Source organism: Nymphalis io, chromosome 1 (assembly GCF_905147045.1).
Source record: "Nymphalis io chromosome 1, ilAglIoxx1.1, whole genome shotgun sequence".
In the NCBI taxonomy this organism is placed as follows: Eukaryota; Metazoa; Arthropoda; class Insecta; order Lepidoptera; family Nymphalidae; genus Nymphalis; species Nymphalis io.
In genome coordinates this window covers 1869297-1881861 of record NC_065888.1, presented here as the reverse complement: position 1 = coordinate 1881861, position 12565 = coordinate 1869297, and the positions used below count along the sequence as shown (strand labels likewise).

The following is a 12565-nucleotide window of genomic DNA, read 5'->3' as shown; positions in this document are numbered from 1 at the left end:
AGAGCTATAAATAAATAAACGAATACCTTGATATGTAATTTATTTAAATAATAAAATAAACCGAGATTAATTCTAAAAAAATATTATATTAATAATTAAAATTACCAATTCTTATAATCCATAATACAATATTACAGCATTTTAACTTTATAATTCGTTTAGAATAGTATGAAATGAATCAGACTGTAATAGGAACATAATATTATTAAACATTATTTATCTAATTTAGGCTAATTAATATATTAATATCAAAATATCACACGTCTAACAATTGACTAATACTTTATTACATATCAAAGTTAGACACATTGAGGTGCTGCAAAATGTTACGAGCTGCAAAGAAAACATAATTATTACGGACTGTCCTTAAAAACACTTACAAATAAACTAAGTAGATGAAACTTGAATCATTATCATCTATATTAATATTATAAATGCCAAAGTCACTCTGTTTGTCTGTTACGCTTTCAAAGCTAAACCCGATTTTGTTGAAATTTAATATGAAGCAAGCCTGAACAACAAAGTACATGGCTATTTTTTTTTACTCCTGATCGATTGTATAAGCGCGTTCCACATAAATAATAATAATAATAAAGTCTTCCGGACCGATTTCGGCCAGAGAGATTAACCAACTGCAAGATATTATAGTGAACTCTCTATTTCCTAACTCTCATAATCCGATGGGATGGCAATCCGACACGACCGGAAAGAGTTAAGGCGCAGGACCAACGGCTTTACGCGCTTTCCAAAGCACGGGAGTTACAGACTCCGGGCCGCTACTGAGAGTTTTCGACAGAAGAACCCAATAACTTTTTATTGGCCCGACCTGGGATTTAACCCCAGGTCTGCGGCCATACATCTAGTCACTAGACCGACGAGGCCAGCCCATATAAATATGGATAGTATTAAGTGAGGTTGACCTTGAAAGTAGCCCGTATCGTAGATGTCGTCGAGCGTGGGAACGAAGGGCGGCTCGGCGAGCAGCTGGCGCTCCCAGTCCACGCGGCGGAACAGCGGCATGCGGCGCACGTCGCTCGCGGCCGGCCGCGCCGCCGCGTCCACCGTCAGCAGCGCCTCGATGGCGCCCACCGCCTCCGCCGACAGCGCCTCCTCGTCCTCCGGCCACTCTATGTCTACGGGAAACATTCAGCGAGTACACACCACGAGTGTCAATTTGTTTACATATCTGATCTATGATGTCATATATATATATAATGTGCGTATTACATTAGCTGACTCGCCCTACAAACTGGATCAGTATGAACTGCTATTTAGCGGTAGTTTTAACGGTTAGCGGGCGGGACACATATACATAAAGACGAGAACTACCAACTTTTCTGTTATATGAGGCTTTAAAGAGGACTATCAAAAAGCTGATGCGATACGATTTCGCTTGATTTTTGAGATTTGCCACAGTCTTAGCACAACATTATTTAGCAACAAGCGAGAAAGGTGCTAGCGATTTAAATTGGGTACTGGTGGTAGGGCTTTGTGTAAGCTCGTCTGGGTAGGTACCACCCACTCATCAGATATTCTACCGCAAAACAGCAATACTTGATATTGTTGTGTTCCGGTTTGAAGGGTGAGTGAGCCAGTGTAATTACAGGCACAAGGGACATAATATCTTAGTTCCCAAGTTGGTGGCGCGTTGGTGATGTAAGCGATGGTTAACATTTCTTAAAATGCCAATGTCTATGGGTGTTTGGTGACCACTTACCACTTATCAGGTGGCCCATATGCACGTCCGTCTTCCTATTATATAAAAAAAAATATATATATAAAAGATGAAGGTCGTTTTAGCTCTGATCAATTACATTTACAGCAGTTTTGTCACATGTTTTTTTACTTTGGAGTTTTGGATATTTGGAAATTTTAATTGTTTCTTGTGAATTGTTATTACATTATGGATGAGATTTATTATTGTACATGAATTTTAGTTATTAGATTAATAAAAGGTAGAGCTCATGAAAAGTCAATCACGCGAAAACAATTGCAGTTGAACATAAAAACAGACACTAACATCAACCTACTCACATTTATTTATATATTTATTACCTACATATACATTATCTAATATAATCATTTTCCCCTTTTGGCTACCAACTTTGTAATCGGAACTTTTTTGGTTCCAACTTCCATCCCATTCTAATAGCGATGTCTAATAAAGTTTGCGTATGTTAAGTATCTTTAAGACTAATTATAATGAATGACACCACAATACATTATTCATTTGACTTTTGACATTGAAAATAAAAAATTCTCACTTCTAGAGAGTATGTTTTTGAAGACAGCTTGAGGAGTTTCGTCGTTGAAAGGCGGCACCCCCGTCATGAACTCATATAGGCACACGCCTAGTGCCCACCAGTCGACGGGTGGCCCGTGCCCTTGTCTGGAATAAAATATATGTACTTTAATAAATATAATTTTGACGAAAACATTAATTCATTTTAATTCCTTGTCTAATATTATGTTTAAATGCCTTTATCCAACAACAACAAATATTAATAACTATTTTTATGTTAAACAGCCCATTATATTGAGGATAAGATATAAGTTATATGCAAGACTGCCGAGTTAGTCTAGTGGCTAGATTTGAGGCTGCAAATCCAGTGCCTTCAAGCCTCGGGTCGAAGCCAATAAAAAGATTGGGTTTTTCGGCAGCGGGTTGATACTGAGAATCTTCCACAGTGTGTAAGCTGAAGTTTGTACAACCCATGCCTGGGAAAGCAAGCAAGTATAAAACAAAATAAAACTTCATATATTTACTTTAGTAATAATTCTGGAGCGAGATAGTCCGGAGTACCAAGAATCCTTTGATCCGAGACTTGGTTTCCTCTTCTCACACTCTTTGGTGTTCTGTACGGCGTCTGCGCGGTTGCTATAGGCGTTTTACATAAGTCCGTAGGAGATTTACTATCTTCGCCCTAAATAAAATTACATTTATGGATAATTATGCTGTTTCCATGAATTGATATAGCTGTTTTTACTCTGAGATGGCACAAAGGAGCATTATCTATTTGGCCACAAGTCAAACCCCCTCTAATAGAAACTTCTCAATTATGTAGATCTTTGAAATCAAATAGCAATTATTTGATGACAAATTTAGGTTTTGCTGATGCGCTTATGTCTTTATTTTACTTATTTTAAGTAACTGTAAATTACATTCTTAAAAATTTTTGTATTTTCATATAAGACTTTTCAGTTAAATGTTTGTATAATTTTATTAATTGTTCTCTTATATAATTTAGAATAACTAAACCAAATAGTTTTAAATAATACCTTGCTCAGTCTTCTCGTAGGAAATATCTCCAAGCTTGTGGAAATATGTTTGCCAAATGTAAATGATTTCTCTTTGATGCTTGAATTTGTTTCATCAACAGGAAGATTGAATCTAGTTGCTTTCTTCTTTGTTTCTGGTGACTTATTATTATTAGCTATTAGCTTATTAGGGGTTGAGAATATTACTCCCACATTGAAATGGTGACTGTCATTTTGAGAAACCCATCTGAAAGACAAAAACACACCATGTAAAATTTATTTGTAAAATGTATATTATTATATTATAGTATGACATTTACATAATATGATTGAGAAAATCAATGCTAAAAATTTACTAATAATTCCCAAGCCTGTTCTTGTTAATTTCATAAATAATTAAAAGTCAAGAATCAACTTGAATAAAAACTATTTTGATTTAAGTATTATTTTGGAAATTACATTACTAACCTCTTTTTTAATACTCCTTTAAGGGGATTTTTACGTCTGTCAGGTGTAGGGTGTATTGACATCCTTTTTGGTGTATTTTGACTAACTTCTAGTTCCAAGGCCATTATTTCTTGGGTTAAGCCACTATGATTTTCCTTTGATTCTGCAAGACCCATTACACCTGTCGGTGTGTCCCCATCACAGTCTAAAATTCTTTTTCTCTTCTTGGCACGAATGCTAAAACGATTTAATTAAGAAATATCAATATAATTCATCATTATTTTACTCATTATTAAATTGGATGCTTTTGTTTGTAAATAAAATACAAACCAACCTTGGTATTCTCTTTAAAGACTGACCTCTACACAGTGGTGAGGTAGACTGATCTTGTTGTGAATCGGTGAATATATTTGAGTCAAGGGAAGACCCATTGGTGCTACTGACATCTGTTGACTTATTACTTTTTGAATTTGTACTGTTTTTAGAACTCTCACAAGTGTGATAAGAACTTAATGATTCTGAGCCTGAATCTTGACTCTACAAAAAAATGTACAATTATTTTCCAAATTCATTACATTAAAAACTTTAATGATTAAAAAGGAAATATAAAAAGTGATTCATCTTATTATTATTTGATATTAAATACTTGCAGTCATATCGTCCAAGTTTATACTTTCTGCACTCATGAAAGGATGTATTCCTGATAGTTGTGAATGATCCAGTATGGGTGAATTTTCAAGTGTATCAATACCTTGAAAAACACTCTTCATTCTAGCTGAAAAATATAAAAATATTCAAAAAATCAAATACAAACTGTTATTTACAATAAATTTCATAGTAACATCATACTAGTCTCCTTAAGTTCATCAAGAAGGTTCTCACAAGTTTCAGTGACAGAGGTATGTGTGCTGTCTCCACCTCCAGAGCCAAAAGAGAGATGAGAAGTGAGAGACAAAAGCTGCCCAGGTGTACGCATGTTCAAACTTGGTGTACAATTAACAAAATCCGATATCTCCAAATCTGAAAACAGCCAAAAAAAAAAACAGTTATTGTTAACTTTCTTATATTTATTAATCTGAGCTAACTTCATTAACTTTTTTATTACAAATAATCAAACAAAGAGATAAATAAATCTTGATTAAGCTATATATCATACTAGCTGCTCATACCGACTTTGTACTTGTAAAAAAAGAATTTTATTTAATTCCAATCACAGGTCTAATCTAAATCATCCAGAACCCCAATTAATCACACAAGAATTTTAATAAAAACTGGTCCAGTCATTTAAAAGAGACATGTACTCAGTACTAAAGAAGAATTATATATTTAAAGATAATTTACACAACAAATTTTGTTAGTTAAGTTAGCATTAGTTTAATTAATAGTCCATATAAATAAAAATATGTTTATACAGTAGAACAGAGAATGGACGGTAAGTGGTCAGAGCTTCAGTGTGTAAGAAATATTAACCATTACTTTCCATCCAATGCACCAACCTTGGGAACTACGATGTTATGTTCCTTGTGCAGTTGCATGCAGTGCAGTGCAGTTGAACAGAACAATACTATGTATTGCTGTTAGGCAGTATAATATTTGATGAATGATTAGTAACCCAAATGGGCTTGCACAAAGCTCTACCACTAATATATGTTAATTGTTCACAAATTTTTTTATGAGATATTGTAATAGCATGCTATGCTTAGCATGTATTGTAATATCCTTAATATATAAGTTAATGCTTATAATTTATATATTATAAGTTAATGATTTAAGTAGTCAATATAAAATTATTCAGCAAACATACCTCTATGTATTTCAATCTTAGATAAACCAAAGTCGGTAAGTTTGACATGGCCACTTCTGGATATCAACATATTATCAGGCTTCAAGTCTCTATGAACAATATTGTGTTTATGCAAATACTCCAAGGCCAATATTACTTCAGCCACATAGAATACTGCCATGGCTTCTTCTAAAAACCCATAAACACCTAGCAATGATTTCATATCACCCCCAACCATGTACTCCATCACCTTAAAAACATTAACTCTCAGATTTTAAATGTTTTATAAGGGAGAAATAAAAAAGTTTTTTAAGTTATGTATCATTAATAAAATTAAAAGAATTAAAGACAATTTTACCAAATATACAGATGATGCTGACTGCAGGGAATAAAACAAATGAACACAGAATGGGCTTCTGGATAATGCCAATGCATTTCTCTCAGTGACAACTTGAGTTACCATATTTTTATTAATCATATCAGATTTTTTCATAACTTTGATAGCATATAATTGTTCCTTATTGTTCTTTTTATGAGCGAGAAAAACTTTTCCGAAGGCACCGCGACTAATCGGTTTCACGATAGTAAAATCATTTATGTCAGGAGCCTGAAATAAATTTAAACATTTGTTATTGGAATGTATCAAATTTAAGATTTATTCTAAACACGAACAATAATTCAATTACTTATTTGAATCGAACCTTATTCGTGGTAATATCTTGATTGACAGCATTAATTTTCTCTAAAATTGTGTGACTAGATGTTTGATCATCTAACTCTGAATCATTAGAAGTCATGATGAACTGTTTTACACAATCTTTTTTTGTAAAGAAGGCTGTCGAGTTTTGTAGCCCTAAGTCTGCCGATTCATTTTTTAATTTAACCAATTTAATGATTGAAGATTTTGAAACAACAAAGTCTGCACACCACATTCAACACAACAGTTAGCGAATTTAAAAACACTGACATTTCTTTGACATTAAAAACAGTGCTGCCAGTTATACCGAATGTAATAAAACATTTAAGGGTATAAAATACCCTTAATATTTATATAGGTATACCGATGTACGAAAATCACGCTGAAGAACAAAAGCTCAAAACAGTAAAATCTTTTTATCAAAGTTTCATATAATAATTCATTAAGAGTGCTCCAATTTTAATATAATAAAATCACAAATAATTTAAAATGTCACTGACATTATGTATTTACAATATACCATTATATTTATACCACGATAACAAAAAAAGCAAATTATATAGGGATAAATTTATTTGTATTTAGGTTTCACGTGAATATTAAAATTATTTTTATTTTACCATTCAATGACATTAAATACATTTATATTTATATTTAAAGTAACTAAAGCAGGAATCTTATTATAAATAATTTTAATTAATAATTTCATTAATTTTCTTTGTGAATTCCTCGGTTTTTATAATAAATACAATTTACAAAACAAAAATTTGCTACTTTTATGAATTATTTTATAGTTAATATATTAAAAAAAATTAATCTCCAAGCCGAGTTGATGTAACGCAATCGTTAAATGCTTGGACTACGGCTGAACATAGTAACGGTTGACGAGGATTATCTTCGTAACAACGCATAATCTGCAAATTATTATATAAAATTCTGCTTACACAATAATACCAAGTTTAAATACATTTTTATAAAGAATAATGTGTAAAATTCACCTTAGAACTCCAATCAAGGCACGGTTTTAATTTCTGAATTTTTTCTTGTGTAACATTTTGTGTTTTAAATAATTTGTCGCTTTTCTCAATTGATGTTTTATATTCATCCTCAATTATCTTATTAATTAATTGATGTTCATTCTTAAGGTGGTCTATTCTCTGTTCCCAGTAATCTTGTTCTTCATCATGCATTCTAATGTAATTAGTTTTTTTTTTTAAATTCAAATCACTAGGCTTTATCTAAAAGAAAACAAATCAAATTAAATATGTTGTCAAAATGGACGCATTATGCTTTTGAAAGAAAGAATAAGAATACATTTTAAATTATTTTTATAAAAATAAAAACGGGCTGGAAAATTGCAGGCGAAACTAGGTAGGTACGTTGTTAAAACTTTACGAAAAATAAATGAAGATACTTAAAGTAATAAATATACAAAATTATTTGTCCTTAATTATTTAATGTCTATTAACAAAACCAAGTGACAGATCCCTTAGTTTTCTTTTTTAATAAACTATCTAAGAATTAATTTAAATTGAAATGGTGACCTGAAAGTATATACAGCCTATTTTTTAAGAAATATATATCTTAAAATCAATATCAGTGATATTGCAGATTATTTTTATAAACTCTTATAAGTAAGTTTTTCTTAAAATACAAGAATAAATATCCTCGAAATATGAATGATTTCATAAAAAAAGAGTAATAAACGTATGTTAATATTTTGCATGCCATACAGAGAAGAAAACGGCTACATTAACTAAGGAATGGCTACGTTAAATAAGGCAGTGTAATATCGGCTAAAAGAGACGTGAGGCAGCCGGCGTGCTGCAAAATAAAATAATAATTGTCGTCGTTGCTCAATGTAAAAAAGGCATTAGCCATTAAATAGGCTGACTAGTTTCAGACGGGGAGATCAATTTGCGATATTCTGATTATTTTTCTAGCTACTCAATGGAGAGTAGGTTCATTGAAATATACGCAAAATAATAATTTACACAAACCTCATTAAAATCATCAAAAAACATTTCATCACTTTCATTGACTGATTGTATCAGTACTGGGTTCAAAGATATAGTATTATCAAAACTAATACGTCTCGTGTCTTTGCTTATTATTGTGCCCATTTTCAAAATGTATTATTTTTTTGTTTTTTGCATTATCCGGAGTCTAATCGTTATATTAGATTTAAATATATTTCACAAAATGAATTAAATTAATGTTAAAAATTACACTAATGTCAAAATTTATTTATAATAGAGATTTTATTGTAAAATTAGAAATATATCCTGCTTATCAATTTTCTACTTACATAATTAATTTTTTATTTTTGTAATTTGACATAAAATTTATTATGTAGGTCTAATATGTTTCCTGCGTTACATTAATATAATTTATTGATACTTTTTTTTTTTTACGTAAATTACCAAAAAGTTTAATATCGTTATGTGTCAGGTTAATATCATCATTAAATACGTAAGAGCTATATTTTTAAATGTTTTTGTTTTCAGTTGTTAAATGCCTTTTTTTGTAATATATATATGAATTTTATATTTTTTTATAATTTTTTTAACAACATAACCCTCAATTCTACTTACTTATCCAGATATACGTGGTAAATATAATCGTTACTTTTTAGAAATCCAAACGTTGTAATAATGATGAATTAATATAATATAAACTTTCTATGGAAGAAATAATAAAGCACAGCTTAGAATATACTTACTAGTACGCCTGTGCTACTTGACTTGGTGGTGATTGACATAAAATACATGATTTTACGTTCTACTATTCTACGTTTTATATTATATATATATATATAATTGAATACTGTACATGTATGTATTTGTATTTAAAAAATGAGCAAAATGGCTTAGGTGCTAGCAACCTTACAGTTGTCATTGTCAAAAAATTCAGTGTTTTATGTAGTTATCAAAGGAATTTTTAATTATTTCATAATATCGTTACTGTCAAAAACTGTAAATTAACGATAATCAGAAACTTAATCATTTAATTTTATATGAATACATTTTAAAGTTAAAATAATTAAAATAAAGTTACATTACTTTATGCCTCGGCATATTTAAATCAATAAGATGTCTTTATATGACGATCTTGATACAATTAAAGCTCGGACTACTGAGAAAGTAGCAGAATGGTCTTCGGGAATTAAACTTTTGCAATCTCAATTACAACTTAAGAAAGCTGCAGTAACTCAACCTAAGAGGGAAGCGTTACGTAGATCTAACCAGGTATTCTTTATTTTTCTTTCATAAATATGCAAAATTAAAGTGTTTAAAATATAATGTAAACATTGTCAAGTTTATATGACTATTTTTTAAGGTTTTAACACCTGTTATTGATTTGAAAAGTAAACAGAAAGATGATGATGATATTAATTCAAACAGTCCAAAAACACATTCAAAAACAATAGCAGCTTCGTTAAATGTTCGAGACTTTGATTGGAATGTTGCTAATGAGTATGATCCTATGTGGCCAAATGATTATGAAAAAGTTGCCAAAGGTGAGACTTACATAAAAAATGATTTAAAAAAATAATGTGTACTCTTTTTTATAAACTTAATTGCTTTTTGGTTTTTAGAAATGCAAGCAAAACGGTTAAATCTTGATGGAAGTGAAAGAAGTGATAGATTAGAAAGGAAACGTAAATCAAGGTTTGGTGATGAAGAAGATATTATTCCAGAAAAAACTCTTGTGCCTATGGTAGTATACTTTTAAATATTATATTAAAGAAATTTTAAATATTTATTGTAGGTAAATATAATTTTTTTTTTCATTTTAAATATATAATATATTTCATACAGTTATTTTGAAAGCCTCATTGGTCTAGTGGCTGTAAGGCCGCATATTTGGAGGTCCTGGGCTTAATCTAATTTTTAACCCAGGATGGGTTGGGCCAATAAAAATTTATTGAGTTTTTTGTCGTTCGAGTCGAAGATTCTCAGTAAAAAGCTTTTGGTCCTGCACCAGAACTCTTTCCAGTCCTTTATTGAATTGCAGTCCCATCGAATTATGAGAGTAAGGGAATTGAGAGTGCACCTGTGTTTGTGCACTATAATACCTTCTGTGCGGCTAATTTCCCTTGAGATGGGCCACCGTGGCAGAAATTTGTCTGGAGGATGTTATTATTACTATAGTTTATTATATAAAGATAAACATGTAGAGAAACTGCTTTAATCGGTAAATAAAATTGTAGCAACCAGAAGAAGAAGAAGCAGAGGAAATATCTAAACGGGCTACTGGGGTTGCCATTGCACCGCCACCATCTCTTACCATGGAGTCTCTTTCACCACCTCCACAGATTATTCCTATTCCAGCTTCTAGTCAAGGATTTTCAATTGGTGGATATGGTGCAAGTTCAGTGGCGGCAAAAATTATGGCAAAATATGGTTTTAAGGTATATAAAAATTTATAAAATATATTAAATGAATCTTTTTAATTTTAACTGTTCTGTTTTACTATTGTGTAATAAATTTTAAACAATTTTTTTAACATGGAATAGGAGCCTTAAAACTATTTTAATACGGTAATTTTTTCTATTATTATGGATATTAAAACATTTTTCCAAATACAGGAAGGTCAAGGCTTAGGTAAGAAAGAACAAGGAATGTCGGTAGCATTACAAGTGGAGAAGACATCTAAGAGAGGTGGTCGCATTATTCATGAAAGAGACAACAGTTCCATGCCACCGCCTAGTTTTCTTCTACCTTCACTTCCAGGATCAGGTTAGTAAATTGTACTTATATAATATTTGTAACAGCTTTTATTATGGTTTTACTTCTTGCCAAATTGTATTTTTCTGTCACACCTACTCAGATGCATTATTTCATAATTTTTATATAAAGTAGATAATTTTTAAATCAGCAGAAAATGACGTGCATGTACAAAAATTGGTTCAAGACTGGTTCAAATATTCATATTTTATTATTATATTTACAGATTCACCCAATTCAAGTTCACAACTTAAACAAGAGCCTTCAATCACAGAAATAATGAAATCACCTAGTAAAGTAGTTCTTTTGAGAGTAAGTATTTTTAATAAAATTTAAAGTGTTTTTTTTTTATTTTATAGAATAGGAAGGAGGACGAGCATATGGGCCACCTGATGGTAAGTGGTCACCACCCACCCATAGACATTGGCATTGTAAGTAATATTAATCATTCTTACATCACCAATGCGCCACCAACCTTGGGAACTAAGATGTACGTCCCTTGTGCCTGTTATTACATTGATTCACTCACTCTTCAAACCGGAATACAACAATACCAAGTACTGCTGTTTTGCGGTAGAATCTGAAGAATGGGTGGTACCTACCCAGACGAGCTTGCACAAAGCTCTACCACCAGTGAAGTGTGTTAAATATGGTGCTGATATTGTTCTACACTATTATTAATGATGTAAACAAATTTGACAGAACTAAAACACTTGTCTATTACTAACTTCAAATAGTACCAAGGTAGGAAGAAAGGAGCAATCTAGGCATAAAATTTCTCATAGGACTAAAAGATAATCTAATTTTCAAGTTAACAGAAATAAAAATATTTTTTAAAATGCAAAACAATGGTCTGCAATAGTCAAAGTATTACAAGTTTATTTCAAGATAAGGCGACACTAACATATGATTGAGTTGTGCACAATGCATCAATGCTCTAATATTATCGTTATTATAATATGATGGGTATCAACTGGCGCCGAAAAATAATCTCGCTTTTCTCTGGAAATGTCTTCACATACAAGAGAAACAGCAATAGTTTGCATGCTGTCTAGTTTCATTGTTGTATTTTAGTTAAATGCAATTTTTTTCAGAATATGGTGGGTCCAGGAGATGTTGATGATGAACTAGAGCCTGAAGTAAAAGATGAGTGTAATACAAAATATGGTGAAGTTGTGAAGGTACTGATATTCGAGATGCCGAATGTTCCACATGATGAAGCTGTTAGAATTTTTGTTGAGTTTAAGAGAATCGAAAGTGCAATTAAAGCAGTTGTTGATTTAAATGGAAGATTTTTTGGTGGTCGACAAGTGAAAGCTGGCTTTTATGACATAGAAAAATTTGGTACCTTACAACTAACAGAATGAAATATAATCAATTAATATATGATTAAGAAAAAATATTACTGTATTATTTATTTTACAATTTATTCTGTACCTCTTATGCAACATGATTATGATAATTATGATTATAAATATAACTAAATAATGATTATAAAGCAATTGTAATGGCTGTTTTGTTTTTGGATTAATTATATTGACTGTTAATAAAATTATGTATTTAAAAACTAAATATTCAATATATATAATAATCCTAATAATAAAATATATTTTAATGGCTTAGTTGTGCTACTGAGATGTATTTGTAGGG

The 12565-nt window shown here is 31.1% G+C and overlaps 3 protein-coding genes across 4 annotated transcripts; 1 reads left to right on the top strand and 2 right to left on the bottom strand.

Annotated features, from left to right (window-relative positions):
• Positions 1 to 173: 173 nt before the first annotated feature.
• LOC126771765 (serine/threonine-protein kinase greatwall) lies at positions 174 to 6438 on the bottom strand. 2 transcript variants are annotated; one of them, XM_050491855.1, is made up of 12 exons: positions 6190 to 6438; positions 5847 to 6095; positions 5510 to 5738; positions 4555 to 4725; positions 4356 to 4480; positions 4040 to 4242; positions 3727 to 3942; positions 3280 to 3505; positions 2767 to 2924; positions 2265 to 2389; positions 921 to 1133; positions 174 to 333 (listed from the first exon to the last, which is right to left on the bottom strand). In XM_050491855.1, exons 1-12 carry the CDS (start codon positions 6418 to 6420, stop codon positions 287 to 289), a joined length of 2193 nt encoding a protein of 730 aa, XP_050347812.1. In that variant the 5' UTR covers positions 6421 to 6438; the 3' UTR covers positions 174 to 286. The 2 variants fall into 2 exon arrangements, with proteins under 2 accessions (XP_050347812.1, XP_050347820.1); XM_050491863.1 differs by having other exon boundaries at positions 4588 to 4725.
• A 330-nt stretch (positions 6439 to 6768) lies between these two features.
• On the bottom strand, positions 6769 to 8477 carry LOC126772254 (MICOS complex subunit MIC25-like). The gene is made up of 3 exons (XM_050492545.1): positions 8186 to 8477; positions 7184 to 7423; positions 6769 to 7099 (listed from the first exon to the last, which is right to left on the bottom strand). Exons 1-3 carry the CDS (start codon positions 8306 to 8308, stop codon positions 6998 to 7000), a joined length of 465 nt encoding a protein of 154 aa, XP_050348502.1. The 5' UTR covers positions 8309 to 8477; the 3' UTR covers positions 6769 to 6997.
• A 620-nt stretch (positions 8478 to 9097) lies between these two features.
• Positions 9098 to 12317, top strand: LOC126771984 (splicing factor 45). The gene is made up of 7 exons (XM_050492190.1): positions 9098 to 9433; positions 9525 to 9705; positions 9784 to 9905; positions 10399 to 10599; positions 10777 to 10927; positions 11142 to 11227; positions 12010 to 12317. The coding sequence occupies exons 1-7, from the start codon at positions 9278 to 9280 to the stop codon at positions 12280 to 12282; spliced, it is 1170 nt and encodes a 389-aa protein (XP_050348147.1). The 5' UTR covers positions 9098 to 9277; the 3' UTR covers positions 12283 to 12317.
• Positions 12318 to 12565: the final 248 nt, after the last annotated feature.